This window comes from Rhyacophila brunnea, unplaced genomic scaffold (assembly GCF_057557595.1).
Source record: "Rhyacophila brunnea isolate RB1 unplaced genomic scaffold, BYU_Rbru_1.0 scaffold_6, whole genome shotgun sequence".
Classification (NCBI taxonomy): domain Eukaryota; kingdom Metazoa; phylum Arthropoda; class Insecta; order Trichoptera; family Rhyacophilidae; genus Rhyacophila; species Rhyacophila brunnea.
In genome coordinates, this window is record NW_028233276.1 from 31,109,703 (window position 1) to 31,132,424 (window position 22,722).

At 34.9% G+C, this 22,722-nt stretch overlaps 1 protein-coding gene across 2 annotated transcripts; it reads left to right on the plus strand.

The window, feature by feature from the left end:
• The first annotated feature begins 212 nt into the window (after positions 1–212).
• On the plus strand, positions 213–15,972 carry pix (ATP-binding cassette sub-family E member 1 pix). 2 transcript variants are annotated; one of them, XM_085957166.1, is made up of 12 exons: positions 213–287; positions 685–915; positions 2,352–2,567; positions 2,728–2,935; positions 4,002–4,188; positions 4,291–4,412; positions 5,774–5,874; positions 6,025–6,202; positions 11,611–11,732; positions 14,145–14,341; positions 15,032–15,266; positions 15,780–15,972. In XM_085957166.1, the coding sequence occupies exons 2-12, from the start codon at positions 685–687 to the stop codon at positions 15,825–15,827; spliced, it is 1,845 nt and encodes a 614-aa protein (XP_085813292.1). In that variant the 5' UTR covers positions 213–287; the 3' UTR covers positions 15,828–15,972. The 2 variants fall into 2 exon arrangements, with proteins under 2 accessions (XP_085813292.1, XP_085813293.1); XM_085957167.1 differs by having other exon boundaries at positions 701–915.
• Positions 15,973–22,722: the final 6,750 nt, after the last annotated feature.

A 22,722-nucleotide genomic window follows, 5' to 3' on the forward strand; every position in this document is an offset into this window, starting at 1 on the left:
TTTTGCCAGTTTCGAGTTATGATTGGGTAATTTTCGACAGTGGCTCCCACACCCCATTTTCCAGATAAGTTTGTAGGTCTGTACCTTCTTTTTATTTTTTCGGTGGTATCACTTCGATGTCAGAGGTTTTCATCTATGGTTTTCATGTAGTATTTTTATAATTGTAAGGAGAATCGTGCGAGTTTAAGCTCGTACTGGCAGCACTGCTCCATCCTTTCAAGAATCGCCAGCTCCGTTGACGAGTGACACGAGATCGTTTGACTTGTGGTGTCAACGATTTTTGACAGGTAATGCAATAATATTTTTTCAGTGCAAACACAGGCATTACTTCTCGTTGACTATGAGATGTATAGTATTTACTATTTTACTGCATTCTCTCCTCAAGCTAAACAAGGCCGTGACACATATTTTTAGGTTATAAATTATATACACAGACATATGGACTGATTTACTTCGAAGTGCCCCAATATTTTAATATCTGATTGTCTGAAAAAGCCAGAGTGTTAATATTGATAATATTCATTAGTGTGCGATTTCTACATTCCATTCTAAACTCGAAAATCTATGGTGTTGAATTCTGGGTCAAGCACCAATTTGATTTTAAATGTCAGTCAACATAAATAAATATATTTCCTTAAGTTGTATAAAAATTTATCAGTTGTGTTTATTGTTTGTTTACGGTAGATGCCATTGTTTGCAGCTATGTCACGCAATAAGGCGAATGACGAGACGGACAAACAAACCCGTATCGCCATCGTCAATGCGGATAGATGCAAACCGAAAAGATGTCGCCAGGAATGCAAGAAGACATGCCCTGCGGTGCGAATGGGGAAACTTTGCATCGAAGTTACTCCCAATAACAAGATCGCTTCTATATCAGAGGAGCTATGCATTGGATGCGGTATTTGTGTTAAGGTAAGAGTTTGAAATAATTATTTTTTTTTGGAATAAGTTCCTTATTTAAAATTAAGCCAAAGTTGTGTACTACAGACATTAATTTTGTTACAAATTATAAGGCTTTACATAGATAGAAAATGTAGTGAATGTTTGCTGATTACAGAATTAATAATGCTATTAAAGAATGCAAAACAATGACTCATCTAAAATGAATGTATCGCAATGTTGTAAAAATATATTTTATTAATAAATCCTTTCTAAAACATCCATTCTCATAAATATAAGATATTGATTTATGAATATAGTCCGTGGTTAACTAATGAAGCGCGTTTAAATTACATGTCTGCTAAAGTCTCATGTTATTTTCCTTATAATATTAGTGTTTTTGACCCAAAGAGGCAAGTCAATTATAAATACGGTATAAGCTAATTTTGAGAAAACAACTTACGATAGGTAGAGTATACATTTTATAACTTTGCACTTTTTATTTACCTCTTACTTTTTATTTGCCTCTTTGCCTGATTACCTCGTATGTATGTAATAATAAGATAATAAATAAATAATATATGTAAAAAATTTCATCCTAGAGCCGGAGCGCAAAGTTATGAACTAGCAACTCTATCTTTAGTTCACTTGTGCCCTTACAGCTTTTTCCATGATTAGATCCGAGATTGGATGACGTCAATTCCATAGACTAATATACTATAATAGATAGGCAACTTAAATGCATACAAGTGATTCAAAATTGACCCTCTTATTATTGGTAACCTATTTTTTTTTTTTAATAATTTGAATAATTCACAAGATTTGAGAATGTAACATTCTTTATTGAAGAAACATAATTTGAAAATATCTCAGATATAAAATACCTACTAGAAAATACTATGTGTCAATGTGCTTTACCAATTGGGCTCAAATAAAAATAAGGCACGAAGCCAGTGGATACGGGTTCGAGTCTCGTCTAGCATCTTTTTTTTCAAAGATTTTTTCTAGTACTTAGGTGTTTTCAAATTGTGTATGCTAAATATTGGCTTGAAACTTGGATAGGATATTATTTAGGAATTAAAACCAAAAAAATATATTTTGTTTTCAGAAATACACAAAATTGCATTTTTAATAAAATTACAAACCCAGTTAACATAAAAGAGGGCCAATTTTGAACCACTTTGCACTTTGCATTCAAGTGGTCTATCTAAGAACGTTAATGTGTAAAAATTCTTACGTGGCGCTCAAATTATTTTAGCTCCCAATTTCTTATGAAGAATCTCAACAATACTAGGAGAGTTTTTTTTTAGCTCTCATGAATAAAAATTTCTCATATTATGTGGAAAACAAGTATTTGCATAGCCTGTATATTTTACTTGGTTTTTTTGTATTCACGCATTGAAATGGTTGTTTTATTAAATACGCCTAAGTAATGGTATTTTAAAATAATATTTTATTTTTATTTGCAGAAATGCCCATTCGATGCAATCACCATTATAAATTTGCCGTCGAATTTGGAAAAGCACACGACGCACAGATATTCTAAGAACTCATTCAAGCTGCATCGGCTGCCCATCCCTCGGCCGGGGGAAGTCCTGGGGCTGGTCGGCCAGAATGGTATCGGCAAGTCCACTGCTCTTAAGATCCTTGCCGGAAAGCAGAAACCCAATTTGGGGCGATTCAGCGTAAGCCCTACACAAAATATTTTATTTTTCTTTCATTATTAATTCTCAGAATATATACATATAAATTTTGATGTATGTATTTCACAACCAAGCTTTGCGTCCTGACCTTTTATATAAAAATATCATTAATGTCCTTTCTTTATTATCAACCGTTTTTCAGGATCCTCCAGACTGGACTGAAATACTTTCATACTTCCGCGGTTCGGAGTTGCAAAATTATTTCACAAAAATTCTAGAGGATGACCTCAAAGCACTCATAAAACCACAATATGTTGATCAGATACCCAAAGCCGTCAAAGGAACCGTCGGCCAACTGTTAGATAAGAAAGACGAGTGCAAAAACCAGACTACCATCTGCAAAATGCTCGGTAAGGAGCTTTCTTCTTTGTTACCTTCTAATTTGTGAGAAATTTATTTATGCCGCTGCACTACATTTAATTCCACGACCTCACCAGAACCATTGTAAGGCCAGTGCATTAAGTACCTTTGAGGTTTTATACTTTTCCGTTGAACGCCGTTTTCATATTACACCATCTTTTTTGGCGTGTTTAAAACAAAAACCATTCAAATGGATTAGTACAAAACTTGAATCAATTAAAATTTATACTCTAATTCCACGCACCCTCAGTCGACAGTATTGATTTTTTAATGTAGAATACGTTTATTGCTAAGACCTACCTTCAAAAATCGTAGTGCAAATGAGCTATATGAAAGTGTCACGTTTTCTGTCAACATCTGTTACAGTGTCCACAGAAAGCTTGCCTTGTCGAAATCATGTGCTCTGGCCTCTAAATTTAAAAATAGTTATTCTAGCGTAGATGGAAGCCAAAGTATTTTAATAATAAAACTAAACACGTATTTTACACATGTTTTTTTGAAAACTATATATTTTTTAATTATTATGGCTCTTGCTTATAAGTATAGAGGTTGCCTAAAGGACATCAATCCTAAAAGGAGCAATGACAGGCTTGAACAAAATATGGGAAAGCAGTATCATCAAATGGACCTCGTCAAGTCTCTAGTGTTCTCTATCTTTATTTACGGTGCTGAGACTTGGACCATAAATCAAAAGACATTGATGCCTTTGCGATGTGATGCTGGAGGTGCATGTTGTCATGGTGTGTGGCAAACATTTCCATACTGTCCTCTACTAACAGTCCGTCAAATGACTTAAATCTAGACACCTCCAGCCATGCGGTTGATGGAATGTTAATAAGATTGCTAGATGAATATGCTTTTGAATGGAGTAACGATCTCGATAGTGAGGAGTATGAGTGTAGGAATATTGTCTATGTACTTTAGCTAAATATACTAATAATAGTTACTAATTTAAAACTCTGAGATGAGGCTCAATTTAAAAGCTGATACCTGATTTATTAATGTGGAAAGTCTTTGGTTCGAAAATAAATTATTCACCATAATAATTTGTTACAGATCTGTCTCACATCCGTGACCGTAATATCTCGGCACTTTCGGGAGGAGAACTGCAGCGCTTCGCTATTGCGATGGTGTGCATTCAGGATGGAGACATTTTCATGTTTGATGAACCTTCTTCTTACCTTGATGTCAAACAGAGGCTCAAAGCCGCCGAAACTATCAGATATTTGATTCACCCAGATAAGTGAGTCGCATCCTCTATCAACCATTGCCTCTTGTAATATTTATGTAATATTTAATAATTTATTTACTTGAATAAATTGACACTGTGAATTTTTATTTTCAGATTCGTTATTGTGGTGGAGCACGACTTGTCAGTATTAGATTACCTCTCTGACTTTATTTGCTGTCTGTACGGGTTGCCCGGCGCCTATGGTGTGGTCACAATGCCCTTCTCAGTAAGAGAAGGTAATCTCTCTTTTATTTTAAGTTATCTTCTTTGCAAAACCCTTATGAAACAATTCACGATCCAAAATGCATTGCACTATAAATTCTTTCTTTTTATTTTGACCGCTTATATCCACTTCTCATGTAGTGTCATCAAGAATTCTTGTTGCTCGCCAGTTTTATTGCATCTTCTCGTTACACCAGCATCTCTTAGCTCTGCCATATACACCCTGAGGATGGTATTCAGCAGCCTCCCAGGACACATGAATCTGGTTGGCTTAAAGAACAGTCAGGTCAGGTTGAAATTCCCCTTAGACTTCCATAGCACATGGCCGAGCCAGGTCCAACGTCACTTCTTCACTCGCAATATGAGAAGAGGCTCCATGGTCCGCTGTCTTATCTACATGCTATTTATAATTATGAGGGATATAATACTGGACATTGAATCTAGGTTGGGCGATGATGTTGGATGACTGCAAATCCCTGAAATTTCTGTTTTTTCTAATTGAATATTGATATCCTGGCATATCCCTAAATATTGTTCACATGGTATTTTGGCCGTGTTCCAAGATGATGCCATAACTTGAAATTTTACGCGCTCATGAACCATTCGGCGAACCGAAATCAATAATAAAAGTCTAGTAATTCATTAATCGATGTAGCATTTAATTGGTATAATTTCATTTTTCAATAGTGATGATCTTGATAATGGTGTTACAGCCAGAATAGTTATGTATCGACTTTTGGGCCGTTTTTTCGAGCACTCCTGCCCGTATATAACGAATAACACAATGCTGACTTTCAAGACGTCAGGTGTTGCTGGTTTATCAGCATAAACCAGTGACTTCACGTTGCCCCACAAGAAATAATCCAGAGGTGACAAATCGCTCGACGTTAGAGGCAAATTGTTTAGATCATTGACCCTAATGCGAGCTCCGGCCTTATTTTTTAATAATAATCCGATGATGCCACCAGCGTCTAAACCACACCAAACATGGGTGCATTTCTGTAGGTGTAATTGAGTTTGTAGGGTCTCTCTGGATTTTTTTCACTTCATATACTGCAATTTTGCTTAATAACAAACCAGTTAAGCCAAAAATAAGCATCACCGCTGAACATAATTTTGCGGTAAAACAACTTCTATACATTGTGCGAATCGACGACTGATTTACAAAGTAAATTGAATAATTTAGTGACGTTGTGACTCTATTCATGATGATTTGCTAGACTATACTGTTCATAAATGTCAAAAAGTGAGCATAGTATCACAGCAGCAAAAAAACACCTGTTACTATTATAAAAAAATCATAAATTGTTTACTCCATAAAATATTTTCGCCGATTTTATTTTTGTTACTCAATCATCTGTTTTTTTTTCTGTAGGAATAAATATCTTCTTGGATGGATATGTTCCGACTGAAAACATGCGGTTTCGTACAGAATCCTTGATATTCAAAGTATCAGAATCAGCTGTGGAAGAAGAGGTAATAACTGAATCACATTGTGAGATATGTTTACAAAAAAAAATATGTACATTGAACGACAGTCTTACTCTTCATCACAACATAAAAAGTTGTTGATAGAAGATGTGCTATATTTACATATTGATTATCTATTGGATATTTTGTGTGTAGATAAAACGTATGAAGCATTACGAGTACCCGAAGATGGTAAAGACAATGGGAGACTTCCAGTTGATTGTGGACCAAGGGCAGTTCTCCGATTCGGAGATCCTCGTTCTGCTGGGAGAGAACGGCACCGGGAAGACCACTTTCATACGAATGCTCGCTGGAAGTTTGGAAGCCGACGAAGGTCAGTCACCCATTTTTTTTTATCAAATCGGTAATGAAGGTCCTTAGATTTTCCTGTATTAAGTATTTTAGATTCTTAATAACTCTGTATGTAGTGTAATGGATGGAAGCAAGAGTTGTAAATGGAAATTCTGCTCATCTCTATATATCCTAATCGAAAATTTTAAAAATTTAAATTTTAATGTGTCATATCACTAACATGTATTAGCTAACATAATGTCCGCGAATGTGTTAAGCCGCGTTGACACGATCCGAGTACACTTGGACCGAGCGCACTCGTACGAGACAGCTTCATACTAATTACTCCTATCCGGACTAGCTCGGAAGAGTAGGGCGCGGTCCGTGTAGCTCGGATATTCGTAATTAGTATGAAGCTGTCTCGTACGAGTGCGCTCGGTCCGAGTGTACTTGGATCATTTCAACACTTTAACCCTCCTCCCGCTAACGGCATCTAGAAATGCCCATGATAGTTAAACCGTTCACCGCTAAGGGCATCCAGAAGTGCCCATAAGTTTCTACCTCCGTATTTTCGTAATTCGGCGAGTAATACAGTCGAAATTTGTTTGAAAAACTAGCTGGGTTATTCCTTTACTGACATCTGTGACTTTTTTTCAATAAGACTTTTTAGATAATTCGAAATTAAGCAAAGACAGATACCCTGTCGATATTGGAGTAAAACAGATTTCCAATGATTGGTTTCAAAATTTACCGCTAGTTGCTTTGCGCAATTTGCGCCGGCGCGAATTGATGTTAATGATCTCATACATGAAATCGGCTAGTGCGGTGATAATTTTCAACAGTCGATTGCTTTCGTGTTGTGATTGATACATTTCAAAGTTTTTTACGGTTTTCTATAAAATTATTATTGATGCGCCATTCTGTTAATAATTAATTATGTGCGTTAATTCTTTAAATGAAAAGTGATTTTATGAATTAAATCAGTGGTTGTAAAGTGAAAACGAAATTATTAACACATAAATAATTTAAAATTCCTATAATAAATCTTTTGTACTGTATGGAAATACATACGAAAAATTGAGAATAAGTAAATAATAATCTGTAAAATATTTAAATTTAAATTAAAAAATGTAGAATAGATTTTCAAAATTCACGGCCACTCATTTTTATTTCAAGGAAAGTGATGATTAAAATTCTTCTCATTTTAGTCGAATAAAGAACTAAGATTAAAATTTAATATTATTGTGTAGTGAATTAAAACTTTAAATTTCCTCAAAACTGTTAAGTTATAATAGCATATTTAGTGTTTAAATAAAAATGTCTATCCCTGATGTTGAATGTTTGGATTCGGACTATGAGATGGAAAGTGATAATGAAGAAGCTGCGCTAGTAGAACATCCCGACGATGTTGACGAGCCTTCCAATATAGGCAGTGATGAAGGAGTGGCTGAACCGTCTACCAGTGCAGCACCAGACAGTTTACTCCAATCGTGGACTGCGGGTCCCTTCGTGCCGATCACATACGATTTTGATAGTTTCAACTCAGGCGTTAACCCTAGTGTACAGCTCAATGAAAATTCCACAGAAATGGAATTTTTTCGTCATTTTCTTAACAAAACAATAATGAATACCATAGTTAACCATACAAATAATTACCACAACCATATGCTCAACACACAAGCCCACACTCCGAATGCAAGGATCCATGCCTGGTATGATACATGCCCAGAAGAGATGTATGTTTTTTATGCTGTATCAATGTTGATGACAAGAAATCGCCATCTCACAATTGAAGAACATTGGAGTGCTGATCCATTATTAAATTCTAAAATATTTGGCCAAACTATGATAAGAGATCGGTATGAGTTGATTCTACAAATGCTACATTACTCTGATACCCAAATCCCTACTGGAGATCGTCTTTATAAAGTGCGCTCACTTCTTGACCACTGCAGAAAAATATTCAAAGAAACAATGCTACCAAACGAAAATCTCTGCATCGACGAAAGTATCATTGTTTTTAAAGGGAGATTAATATTCAAACAATTTATACCGTCAAAAAGACATAGGTTTGGAATCAAATTATTTGTGATTTGTGATGTGGAAACCGGTTATATTTTAGACTTTATTATTTATTGTGGTGTAGAAACCGAAATAAGTGATAGTGAACTTTTGGGAATATCTGGGGCTGTTGTCACCACTTTGATGAAGGATTATTTTGGTAAAGGGCATAAACTATTTTGTGATAATTGGTACAGCAGCCCAGAATTATTTCAGTTTCTACATAAAAAAAAGACAAATGCTTGCGGCACGGTACGTAAAACACGAAAGTCAATGCCAAAATTTGATAAACTGAAGAAAGGACAAGTAAAATCTCTTAACCGTGGCCCATTGCTCGTGTTAAAATGGCATGATAGGCGGGAAGTGCATATGATCAGTACCATGCACGATGACTCCATGGTACCGACAGATAAAATTAATAGGGCCACAGGACAACCCATTATAAAACCACAATGCGTTGTGGATTATAATAAAAATATGGGCACGGTAGACAAAGCTGACATGATGTTGAGCAGCCTCTCGTGTATGCGAAAGAGTCTTAAGTGGTATAAAAAGGTTGGATTCCACATCATAGATTTATTTTTATTAAATAGTAGCATACTTTACAAAGTTATCACCGGTAAAAAAATTAGTTTAGCTGAATTTCAATTAAACGTAATCCGGCAATTAATCGAAACATATGGCAGTGCCTCAAGACCATCGACATCACAAACTACTCGTGTAGTTAATAACCCAAAAAGAATTTTAAAAACAGAACTCCTAAGACATTTACCCCGTAAAATTCCTCCAACAGTAAATAAAACAAAACCATATCGAAGATGTCGTGTGTGTATTGCTTCAACTACTAAAGATAAAAAAAGAAAAATGACGAACATTATGTGTGAAGCATGTGATGTCGCTTTATGCTCTGTGCCCTGTTTTTATGACTACCACGACAAAATCAATTTTTGAAATATAGTTAAGCCATAAACATTAATTAGGTGTGACTGAAATATGAGACCAAGTTGTAAGGAAATAATATAACAATAACGATTGTGTGCGTTCTGTGTTGGTGTTAAAAAACGTGTGAACATTAATCATCGGCGCAAGTGTCTACCACTTATCCGGTATCATAGAGGCCACTTCACTCTGCGGTATGTACTCCAAGCGTGCTTTATTATGTATGACAGAATTTCTTAAAGCTCTGTTGCTTCATTTACGATCTTTTTGTTTATTTTCACATGCTGTAAAATTAAAAGGAATGTTTTATTATAGCTAGAGCCACTCAGTGGATTTTTAAGTACATTTTTAATGACGTTTCGGTATGATTTATGAATCGTAAAAATCGCAGCGCGCCCGAACAAGTACATGAGCGAAATTATGTCGCGATAAAAAGGTTAAGAATGTATGTTGTGTGCATCCATCCATAACAATGAATTATTTAATGAAATAACTTACGGGCTATCCAAATTCTGGTATGAATATATTCTTTAAATAAAACACATATCGTTAAATTTTTTTGCAAATATATTTATTTCAATCGATAATTTTCCAATTATTACATACGGAACACAATATAGTTCAAATGATATCCCTAGGCCATCTTGCAGCAAACAATCCACTTATGCCAATAATTATACAATGATTTTTCACACATTTTGGGCTCCATCTCGGCCATAAAATAGCAAATGTTGAAGTGATTGCAGATTGTTCACATAGATGCTTCCTTTCCGCGTAACCCCACAAAAAGAAATCCAACGGTGTCAAGTCGTACGATCTTAATTAAAGTTATCTTATATAATTAAACGACCATCAAACTTTTTACGCAATAAAACCGTGTTTTGTGTATGTGTGTATGTGTGTATGGCATGAGGCCTCATTCTGTTGGAACCACATGTTTTCCAAATCTAAATCTTCCAAGTGCTGTTACAAAAGGTCAGTTATCATTTGCCTATTTGCCCGTAATGGTCGATCTCTCATCATTTTTAAAGAAGTATGATCCCAAATGCAGTAGTTTTGCATATTAACGTACCCATTGATGTGAAAATGTGCCTCATCACTGAAGATGATTTTCCTTCAAAAATTATCGTGTTACACCTACTCTTCCAAGACCCAATCGGTAAATCTGTCTGTGGTCCGCTGGCTTTAGTTCTTGCATGAGCTGGATCTTATACGGATGTAGATAAAGGTATTTATAATGTACCAAATAGAGCCGTATGAGAGGCCACGTTGCTACGATCTTCATGGAATCAATATTTCTGGATCTTCGACGACACTTCCGCATACAGCAGCAATGTTTTCACTTGAATGGGCTGGACGAATATGTACAGGTATCAGGCGATCCAAAACACTGCCAGTCTCTTCAAATTTTTTAATAAGCTTGCGAATAGAGCCTTCAGTTATACGATGATTTCTATGCATTGTGCGGTGGAGAAACAATCCATCGTATTAAACGGTAGACTTTCAAATAGTGATATGTCAAAAAATATGTGATATATTTGACAGGTAACAAATGACAAAACTGAAATTCGTATAACGAATTGTATATCCCTGTATAAATAATAATCATGATTTTTAATGAATGTGCATGGTTTATTCATGGATATTTGACTTTCTGTATGTAATATACTGATAAATTTGCTTGTTGTGTTAAGCATGCATTGAATTAAATAGTACTTGAAATTCCACCAACCTATGTTCAAGATTCACAAGTAACAATTAATAAATACCTATCTAAAACATGCTAATAATTTATTTTTTAACTATTGTTCAAATATCCCTATCAAATTTATCTCGAAAATTTCAGGGACGAATAGACAATTTTTTTTTCAGAATATTATTTGGTGGAAAAAATGGTAATAATTTTCTTTTCGCGCCAATTATTTGAAAAGATTGCCTACAATCGGCAGAATGATTTTTCAATTCCAAATGTGGAAAATAATGATCGAAGTCTGGCAACTCTAAAAACCGAACTGTCATCAAGCCAGCTAGAGATTGTACAATTTTTTGACACATAATTCAATCATTCATTTTAGATTGTTTTTGTCGTTTGTGTACTGTTTAGATAGATTTTTTAATGTTTGGCTACGTACAACGATAATGACAATAAGTTGGGTTTGTTACACAACGAAATCGTCGGTTGTCGCAATCGTATCGGTTTTTTAGGTTATGATTTCATGTCGTTTCGTGAATAATGACAGCATTCATTTCTGTTAGAGGGCAAAATATCGTAATAAAAAATGGCTAGGACGGAATTGTTTGAACTGTTTTTCGATCCGGTGTTTCAGAAATGTCTGCGGCACGCGCAGGCTCCGCCCTCCGACGGTACCAATTATATTTCAATGTTTTTTGATTTTCAATATAAGTATGGATGTCCTTATTTGTTAAAAATTGTGTGTTTATTAATTTAAGAATCGGGTAAGCTGCCGCAGTTGCACATTAGCTACAAGCCGCAGAAGATTTCACCGAAATCCCAGGGCCTGGTTCGCGATCTTCTCCATGCCAAAATTACAGATGCCTACATTCACCCACAGGTAAGTTTAATGAATGTGAGATGTTGCATTTATAATGTCACTAAACACTAATCATTTAACTAATTTAACACTAATTGTAAACAGTGAACAACAAATGTATCACTAGCACCAAAAACCGAGATAAGTCAGATATCTGTCATGTTTAAAATACATACTTAATATTATTATGTATTTTAAACACAAATCAAAAAGTTTTTAATGTCATTTAGTTATGGAAAGCAACATTATTTTGAGTACTGATTAGTGATTATATCGAACAATAATCGGCACAACAACATAAGCGACAATTGATAAATATTACAGATTTTTTTTTTTAGTTATTTTCGTAATTAAGTAATTTGAAAATTGAATTCAGTTAATGTGATTAATAATAATTGGTATCTATACTACAATGATGATCCAATATTGTATGAGTACTATCAGTATTCGAGATAGTGGCGGTAACACTGTTTTCTCTATGTCTATGATGTGATATTTTTTTCAGATGTGTCACTTAGGAGTAATTGTAGGTGCTTAAGGTTTAGTTCTTTTTATTTAAATAAATTTATGTTAATTACCATGAGGGGCATGATAATTAAGTAATTTAATAAATAACAAGTACCCATTTATTTTACGAGGGCATTGTTAAATACATAAATGAAAAAATACTTTGGCTTTTTAAAATAATATTTTTTATTCAACTTGCTTGTACTTAACCACATGCAGGTAAAATAAAGATAAATGATAGGTATTTTTTTATGTTTTGCTTATCAATATCAGTTATTTTTCAAAATGGAATAGGTACGTATCTACTCGTACATAATTAAATATCCACTAATTATGATAAAATAAAATTGTAATCAATTGTTCAGTTTTACAAAAAAATAGTTATCCCACATTTTTTAAGCAGTAATCGGTGTATTATCCTCATTCACATCTTGATCGGATTCAGGTAAGGTGTCTTCCACTGATAATCCATATGGCAGTTTCATAAACTCATCCCTCATTCTATGAGGAATAATACCTTTAACGCAGAGACTTTTAAGATCATTATACTTGATCTCCGATATTGGTAATTTAGCACTATACATCACCGGTGGCTGTGCTTGAAGCATCACGGCATTTGATCGGGATCTGATGACATTGTCTAGGTCTAACAGTGCAGTCCTACTAACCAGAGAAACCGTTTGTGAGTACAATGTTTGTGAGTTTTGTTGTTGGTGCAGTGAAAAGCAGCAGTGAAAGATTTCCAGTCACGAAATTCAGCATATGACATGATGACGATTTCATATATTTAGAATGTGTCCTAGCATTGGAAATGATGGTGGGCCAAATGTTTGTACATGGTTGTGAAGATCTCATTATTACCACGCTAACCATCAGTCTCACCCCATAAATTCTTTGTTCCACTTTCATAGATACTCATAGTATTTTCGACTATAATATAAATTTGACTGTTTAGCACCTTCTCGATGTGGCTTGTGCACAAAATTTCATTGTCATTTTTACTTTTGGCCTGATCATTAAGAAACATCTTGCATCTATCCTTTTCGGTAAGGTGACATTTGTAAGCATCCAATTCAATTAGCCGAAGTCTCGTCAGCAGACATATTTTTTACGTTCTCGCAAAAAAATAGGTACTTATCTTTTTTTTGGTAGATGGAAACCCAGGTTAAACTGTCAATTATGTAAATACGTTTCTGAAAACATTCAGACTCACGACATTAGTGGATTCATTCAAAGAATCTAAAAACATTTCCGAAAATCTGCAGACTTCGTAGATTTGTTCTGACAGTAGTGATATGGAACGGCGAGTAATTGTTTATTAAACTTTATTACCAGGCTTATTTTATTTGGCCACTTTTACTGAAGGTGCGTGCATTCCTCTCACATTGGCTTTCGCACAAGTCACTACCAGACGTACCGCTGAATAAACCGTACCGACCATATTGTCGTTTACGCTATCAAGTAACGTCGGTTATATTGTTTTGCTTGACTTTATAATGCGATGAGAAGTTAAAAAACTAAAAGCCACAGACCTTAAAAAATCTCATGCGAATAAGATCGCGCTGTAATATTTTTGTCACTTACGTTTCTAGGTGGTATTGAACAGTTGTCGGTTTAAAATACAACTCACCAAAAAGTGTCGCTTACGTTGTTTTGCCGATTATACATCGATTTACAAGAACACGAAAGGCTAACAATATTAAATACGTTTTATAATTTCACGATGGCCGAGCCGCTTAAGCGTCGGCCTACAAGTCGTGGGTCTCATGTTCAAATCCTGGGTCTGACAAATACACATATTATTGTTTTTCAATTTATACAATAACAATACATATGTGTATTTGCCTGACCCAGGATGCAAACCTGGGACCCACGGTATTATAAGCTGACGCGTTTGTATGTAGAATAATAAATGTTCTGTTTCAGTTCATCACCGACGTGATGAAGCCGATGAAGATCGAAGAGATAATGGACCAGGAAGTGCAGAACCTGTCTGGAGGAGAGTTGCAGCGGGTAGCCATGGTGCTATGTTTAGGGAAGCCGGCCGATGTGTACCTCATCGACGAGCCTTCCGCTTACCTGGACTCTGAGCAGCGTCTTGTCGCTGCTAAGGTCATTAAGAGGTAGGTTTTTTTTTGCCTGTTCCACATTACCCTCTAAATGTAATCAATGGGCCATAGATATATTACGAATCTTGACTTTTTAGACCCAAGCTCACTACAGGAAATACTTTCTTAAATTGCATCGGTGCACTCATTTGCCAAAGACATGTCAAAATCTTCTACTGTCTACTGGACTGAGCCTAATGGTCAATTCTTCAAATTGTTATTGCTATATCCAGATTATGGAGTACAATTTTAATTTTAAAAGATGAATTACTGTCAAATGGCTTGTCAATGTGAATTGAATTGCAATTATTCACGTATCCAGCAGAACATGTGCCAAGATATTTAGAGAATATATATATGAACAATCGCAAATATGTAATTCATTTTGCAAAATAGCGATACAAAATGGTTTTGGCTGCACACCGCCGCCTATCAACAGGCCGACCAATGGACGGCCTCGATTGCCTTATGTGAAATGTCAGAAGCGTATAGTATATAATAAATCAATAGATGAAACCAATCGAATTCTTTCAAATTGCTTTCTTGTAAAGTTGCAGATTTTCACTAATGCCCTTTTGCCTTAGCACTGTTGACATGTTGGCCAACCAAATCTGACTGTCCGCCTTTAAGAAACAAATTTTTACAATGTCTTTGGAGGTGTGGACAAGTTATATAACCAAACGACGTATTATTGATTCTTTATAGATTTATTCTTCACGCAAAGAAGACAGGATTCGTAGTGGAGCACGATTTCATAATGGCCACGTACCTGGCCGACCGGGTGATCGTATTTGAAGGAACGCCGTCGGTGAAGGCGACCGCGCACACACCGCAGACTCTCCTCAACGGGATGAATCGCTTCCTCCAACTGCTCGGCATCACTTTCCGACGGGACCCCAACAACTTCCGACCCAGGATTAATAAGCACGCTTCTGTCAAGGTTTGTGAATTATTTTTACTCTAAATTCGCTGACATGCTACATTAAATAAATAAACCAATGCTGTTCCTACAGCATTATACAATTTATTATTTCTAGGGCTTTCAAACTTTCATCATATCTATCTTGTTTTGTCTAAAATCTAACTGACAATAAACATATGCATTATTCAGATGTAAAAGTAACAATTGGGCCCCACTGCGGAGAAAATTGCATGGTCGCAATAATGCTACGTTTTGGTAAATCAGTTCAAATGACATGGGTATACGACTAAAAATCATTATTTAGTCTCAACCGATAGTATTAGAAGTCATAGAATAGTGTGACAAGTTGGAGACTGGCATTTTTTGCACAGCTGATAGGAATCTCTTCCAGCGGCCATCTTGAAATATAACTATATTATTATTATCCCGGCTACTAGAGCACTCAGTCTAGTCGGGGAATACAGACCATTTTTAAGTGAGTCAGAAAATTTATTTACTCACAATTTCATTGATGCTATATTATTTTTTCAGGACATGGAGCAAAAGCGAGCAGGTCAATACTTCTTCCTGGAAGACTAGACGCTTATTACCGATGCAAGTCTCATTATTGGACAACTCCGAATGCAACTATTAAACAATTACCCTCCTAGCAATGACTAGGCCAACATTATAATGCATTTTGTAATCGTACAAGGAATAAATTAATATGACTTCAACTAAAATATTTGACTATTTTTTCTTAATTCTGCCCTGACCCTGAGAATGTGGTAAAAAAACTAATCAGAACAAGTCTACCTGACATGTCTAATAATAATTTTTATTTATGTAGTATGTATTGTACAAATGATAATAATATAAATTATATTAAATTTTACAGGTGTTTTTTAAGTCGATAGCTATTTCGGTTGTAACAATCTGTAGAATTTAATATAATTTATAAAATGGAATTCTACCAAGTAAATGCTGACTTAATTAATTTATCGTCTATATAAGTTCAATACCACGAATGAGCCAATATGTTAAAAATACGTATTTTTGGCGATCTCGGTTAAACGGCACAAGCCGCATTTATGGTGCATTCAAATTTTGAAATTGACCAATAGACTACTTGCACTCGATTAAAATCAATACCGCGTATGAATTATCCATACTAAAGAAGCAAGCAAGACTGCGTATATCCCTAGATCCAATACAGCGGACGAGCGGAGAGTTGCGGCAATACCGCGTAACGTCCAACTGATTTTAAAAATAATCCTATGAGAATGTATGGCCACAGCCACGTACGATAGTAAAAATATATTTTCTAATATAAAACAGGAAGACACAATAAATTGCATTTAAATTTATTTTTTATCTTTTTTATTGACGAAATCGCAAGGTTTTTTGTCCCTCCTGAACATTTTGACAAATGGTTCTTCCGCGGTATTGACCTTACATAGACTTAAATATAGTATTTCGTTTACAATGTTATTGTATAATTATTAACAGTCAGAGATAATAGACAACAATCTTGTGAATATAAAAAAATATATACCATGAAAATTCTATTGTTAACAAAAATAATCGGAAACCGATCTGTAAATAAATTGTTAATACATAATAGTGTGAAATCTGCTGCTGCATCTTTGCTAGAATAGTTGATAAACACCACTCTAGACTCTATAAGAAACAACCTTCTCCATTTCATAATATGTCAAACTATATTTTCTAAATTCAGTGCACTTATCATTTCTGTAAGGTTCGTAACTTATTTGCACCAAACGGTGCCGACAAAAATATTGAAGCACCAAGTCCAAATTACTTACTCTACCTACTCACATTTATTCAAAATTTATTAGAAAATTATTTATTAGGTATTTCAAAAGTTAAAGCATAATCGTAAACAATTCCACAAACCGTTTTGAAAACTTTAAAATTATCTCTTTTATTTAAATACATATTTGTATCTAACCTTTCACAGCTGATGACTTTCAAACAATCAATCGGCAGGTCGCAAAAAACATGTGTTTATCAGAAGAAATTGACCTTACCGTCTGTAACACCTGAGCCAATATTGGTGTGTATTTTTCTAAAGCATAAAAAAATCTCATTCAAATAAAACTCAAATCATAGCTGTGCTGTGTCAATGATTATGTAATGTTCAGTTTTATTGTCAGATCCGTACCATCACTATTGCTCAGTGGCGAAGGGTGGAGGTAGGCTGTTAAGATCTGACATAAATAGTGTGCACTAAACTTTGTCAGTCATACTCAATTCAATTCAATGGAAACTTTATGGCCAGGATTAAATATTTTGTGTAGTGGTCTTGAGTTGTTCTATTGCTTAGTACTTCGTGAGGCTTTTGGAGGTCAATTTCTAAGTCTACATCGAGTCCTGAGAGTCCATCGCTCCCTTTCTAGTATAGGGCAGTCGTTGATGACATGCCATACAGTTTGAGATGTGTTGCCGTCACATGGACAACAGTCATCATCCCTCAATTTAAATCTTTTTAGATAAGCTCTTACGAAAGAAAAGAAAAGAGAAATTTTTAAGAAAATTAAAGATATAAATGGAGGAACCTAATTAGCTCCACATCAATGCAACTAACCCTCCCAACCACCTTGTACGAAAAAGCAAGGGCATGGTTATTAATATTAAAAAAAAAAAAAAAATCAATGGAAACAAATACATTTGACTGAGAAAGTTTAGTGTGCACTATTTATGTCAGATCTTAACAGCCTACCTCCATCCTTCGCCACTGCTGTTGCTGGTATATTCTCCGTCTGTCAGGTCATGGGCAACAGATTTTTTTTTTTGATCGTTTGTTAGCTATTCGATAGTAAAATTTGTCATAACACATTACCGCGGGTCTATTCTATACACAACGCTGGTTTCGGCCGCTACAATGGCTAACTAGGGTAGGTTTGTATCGAAGTATTAGCACGTATTGTAACGATTACAATAAGTTTGTAATTGTTGCAATAAGTGCTATATTTTAACAGCACCTCTCTTGGCTGTGATAAAATTTAGAGCGAGAGAGACAATTTTGACTGTTTAGACGGCCAACTTATTGTACCAATTATAATACATAAAAAATATGATAAAGTGATAATATTTATCACTTTAGCAGTCGATAGTCGCCTTGTGTATAGAATAAACCCGCTGATATGATTGTTATATAATATATTAAATAATATTTATCTTTTGATCATTTTTTATTAGGAAAATCAATCACCATCTTTGATAATTATCGTTTGATTGTTCAGATATGGTAATGCTATGATGACAGATTACAAAAGCATGTCAATAATTATTTTGGATGAATAATTTTCGCTGTTTGCTAAATTATATCCCTCCAAGGCCTTATCTTCAATCTGATAAATAAAGTATGTGCCCACTTTAATTCGCAGTCGGAAAATTAGTTTACACTCTTTGATAACATGAATTGAGAATAATAATAAAACTTTGTAGGTGGGTATAATATGCCGTTCAGATAAAAATGCAAAACTGATTATGTATACACCTTCACACACATGCACTTGAATATATACCCACATATCTTAGCTTTATTTGGTGATCATTTGAGAATATTAATTAAGTTGAATTTCAGAAAAATTTCAATCCTATGTTAGTCTGTTATTTTATTTGGAAATTTAAGCAATCACATTGCAGTAATGGTTCTCAGACTTGATAGCTTTAGAATTCTGAAATCAAAATCAAATAAATGCATAAATTCCTTAGAAAAAATACCTATGTATGCGTAAGATAATGATAATTACATGTTTCACTAGAACATTATATTTTTCAGTGTATTTGAGTCACATTCGAAAACTGCAAAGCAATAATTTTATAATTTAAAATAACTTTTTTGAATATATTTACCGATGAAGAAAATTTAATCTGACTAAAGATGTCATAAAATTGATACTTACAAGTCATCATCGTCATCAGCTTGGGTCGATCCACTACTGGATAAAGGCCTCCCCATAGCTCTCTCCATTCTTCTCGGCCTCTGGTTCTTTGCTGCCACAACCACCGAACTTTATGAGCTCGCCTATCCAGCAGATTTCAGGACGTCCCTGTGTGCGTTTAGTGCGTCCTGTGTACCACTGTATTATGGCATTTATCCAGCGGTTGTCCACTCGCCGATTGACATATCCGGCCCATTGCCATTTCATGTACTCGGAGATATCTATCACATTGCGTACTCTTGTCTGCTTCCTCAACCATTAGTTTCTTTTGTGATCTTTACGCGTTATGCCCAACATGCCCCTTTCCATGCCACATAGCGCTACTCATTAATAGTCCATGTTTCACATGAATACGTGAGCATTAGTAGCACACATTGGTTGAACACTTTAGGTACGCTTAAGACACAATGGGAGGTCACTTTTGAAGATACTATTCATTACAGGTATCAGTATCGTATTGATACTTTTTTGACATCACTAGTTAAGTAGGTACTGACATCCATCAGAAGGAGAAACTGGAGTAAGTATTTTGAACATTGTAATGAGAGGAAGTTAGTACGAGGCCACAAAGATAAAGAGAAGACACCTTAGGACGTGGACACACGGTATTGCAGTCGACGCAGGATCTTATTTGTTTCCAATTTCATCTGATTAGAATAACCCATTGGAATTGTTTTATCTACTCAGTGACGTCCCTAGATAAAATGCCGCCCCATTTTTTATACAGTATTTTATCATCCTTTCATGAGTGCAGTATCTAAGAAATGTGCTGTATGGATCCATTACTAACAAATTATTGGACTAATTATTTGCAAATCTGCCCATGTCGTTTCTGGTCATCAAGGACGTCGAAGGACAACGGCAGTAAACTAGATATTGCGAACCCAAAAAAACAAGTGAGGTGAATTTGTTAATGAAAAGATATTTTCGTTATTACTAAGTTAACACATTCACTGCTGACCAGATAATTACTAATTAATTACCACATTTAAATATCATGTTAATTATATCTAATGGCCAACTAATGCACACGCATGAGTTAAGATAGCTATTTTTATATATTCCAAATGACTCTTCTCGAGCCGCCCTTCGAGTAACTGCCGCCCCCAAGTGACGCTCAATCTGCCTGCCCCTACGGGACATCATTGTATCTACTTGGTGTTTCTAATCGGATGCAATTGGAATCAATATGACCCTGCATCGACGCACGTCCACTGCAATGCCGTGTGTAACTTTGCCAAGAATCCTGTGATCTATGTGAAATTTACCAATTCAGGTGTGTCGATTCGATTCAACCCTTTCCTCTTTTACGAATATATTAGTAATATTATAATATTTAGGTTTTTTTTTTGCATATTTAACTCGTTATTCAATATTTTAAACATGTTAAGTATCTCTCTGTTCTCTCTTTTTCTAAATCTATAATTTTCTCTCAAAAAATGAATTGGTATAATTAGTTATAATTATTGATCTATAAATGCAGTATTGCAATATTATAAATCAATTGTATTTGGATATTTTAGAGAGGGTATGCATATTCAATAAATTAGTAGGTATCAATCAAACAAAATAATTAACAATGATTGAACAAAAGTGTAACCGAATCCAACTACCTACTTACAGAGATAAAAAAAATAATAACATATGATAGTTGCATCAATATTGACGTTTATTTGAATTTACTCAAAGAAAATTATTAAGTAGCCTACACACACTACCTAGTCAGCGAAAAAATATTCTGAAAAATACAGGTTGCTAAGTTGCTATGTAAGTTTGGGAAACAGTTTGATGATTAATTGAGAAAAATAATTATTATATCAGTAGGAATTTAGTAGAGTAGAAATATGTCAGAAATGTAATTAAACAAAAAGCCCGACTACACTAGGTACTTAAAATAATAACACATCATTGCCCTAATTACGAGGGGCGTAGTACCTACCTAGTCTGTTCACCAACCCTTTATTAGATGCTCATACATTTTAATCACGGAAATGTGAAAATTTATCGATTATTATTATTATTTTAGTTAGCATTCACGCTATAGACTATTTTAATGTATTCATATGAGAACGTTTTCAACATAAAATCGACATAAAACATTCATTATTGAAACCGATAACCATTATTTTGTTCATGCGAGAATATCAAATAAACTTTTATTCTTTTTGCCTTGTAGATTTGAGAAGTCTATATATAGCACTCCTTTAGTAATTAACTAGTTATTAATGAAAATAAGAGTAACTAGACATGATAAAGTGGTCGAGGGATACCCATATACCTACCACATAGGCACATTAATAATTTATAAGTAGGTACCTATTTAGTAACAATTGTTATTGTTATTAGATATAGCGAAACTGGCCATTGTCATTAGGGAAATGGAACCTAAAAGAATTATCCGCATTGTAAAGTGAATGTGATTAATAATTTCTCAAAAGACATCTAAAAATAATATAGGTACGTAATATTATAAACTGAATTAATTTAAAGGCAATAGAAGTTTCTGCGATGACGACTGATGATGAATAATATTGAATGAACGATGTTGAGATGACGGAGTGGAGGTCTCTCGGAATTACATTTTTTTGTTCGATACGAGGTTACGTTAAAGACTGTAGCACACCGAATGAACGAGCTGCAATAAATCAGACGATAAACCTCATAAAAACGACGTGGTATTAGTATACCTACAATTCAATAATACTTTGAATATTATTCCAGACGGAGCCGTCTGTATGTATTGTGGTTGATAAAAATCTTTGAAGCCAGTTCCAGTTTGAGGTGTCACTTTTGAATGCAAACATTATTTTTTCAGAGATTGTATACAAACCGATAGAGGTTGTGATCGAGAAATTTCGTCTCGAGAACTATCAAGAAATAATCAGAAAAGGCCAATCTCGAGAAATTAATTTACCGAATTTTGGAGAATTCTCATTAATCGAGAAATCATCAATGAGAATTCTCGAGAATCGGTAATAAGAGGTATAGGTATGAGTAATTTCATAATGATGTCGATTTCTCGACAATCTCGAGAATTTTCGAGAAGTTAAAAAACTATTCTCAATTATCGAGAAAACAAATAAGAATCATGAAATCTCGAGAAATGAAAAAAGACAAGAAATAACAAGTTCTAGTCCCATGGGTCCTTTTTCATGTTTAAGTTCCGTCTTGAATCCAATGATATTCCAATTAGAATACATTTGCAATCAAACAAGATCTGTGTTGATGCGCCGCCGTCTGCCTCGATTTTAATCGACGTGTCTCCTGGCCCTAATAGAGAAGCTAGATTTTGTATTCCGTGGTTATAGCTTATAGCTTATATTAGCTTATAGTAGCTTATATTAGCCAATTAGTCAACTGTATATTCGAACTGGATTCCAATTAGAATATGATGCGTATGGGAAACTTCAGGCTGCCGGATCGTGTGGTGTAATATTAGCTTTGCGAGTACGAAGTCGGGAGTGCATACGATCGCGCTCGCCGGGCGATGATGTCATCGCTTGCTTTTGCTAGCCCAGCGCTAG

What these genes read in the sequence shown, in the direction of transcription:
- pix (XM_085957166.1), top strand. Translation starts at nt 685, where the DNA reads ATGCCATTGTTTGCAGCTATGTCACGCAATAAGGCGAATGACGAGACG. An exon ending in GATGCGGTATTTGTGTTAAG is followed by an intron (nt 916 to 2,351) that starts GTAAGAGTTTGA and finishes TTTTATTTGCAG; the next exon opens with AAATGCCCATTCGATGCAAT. An exon ending in ATGCCTACATTCACCCACAG is followed by an intron (nt 11,733 to 14,144) that starts GTAAGTTTAATG and finishes GTTCTGTTTCAG; the next exon opens with TTCATCACCGACGTGATGAA.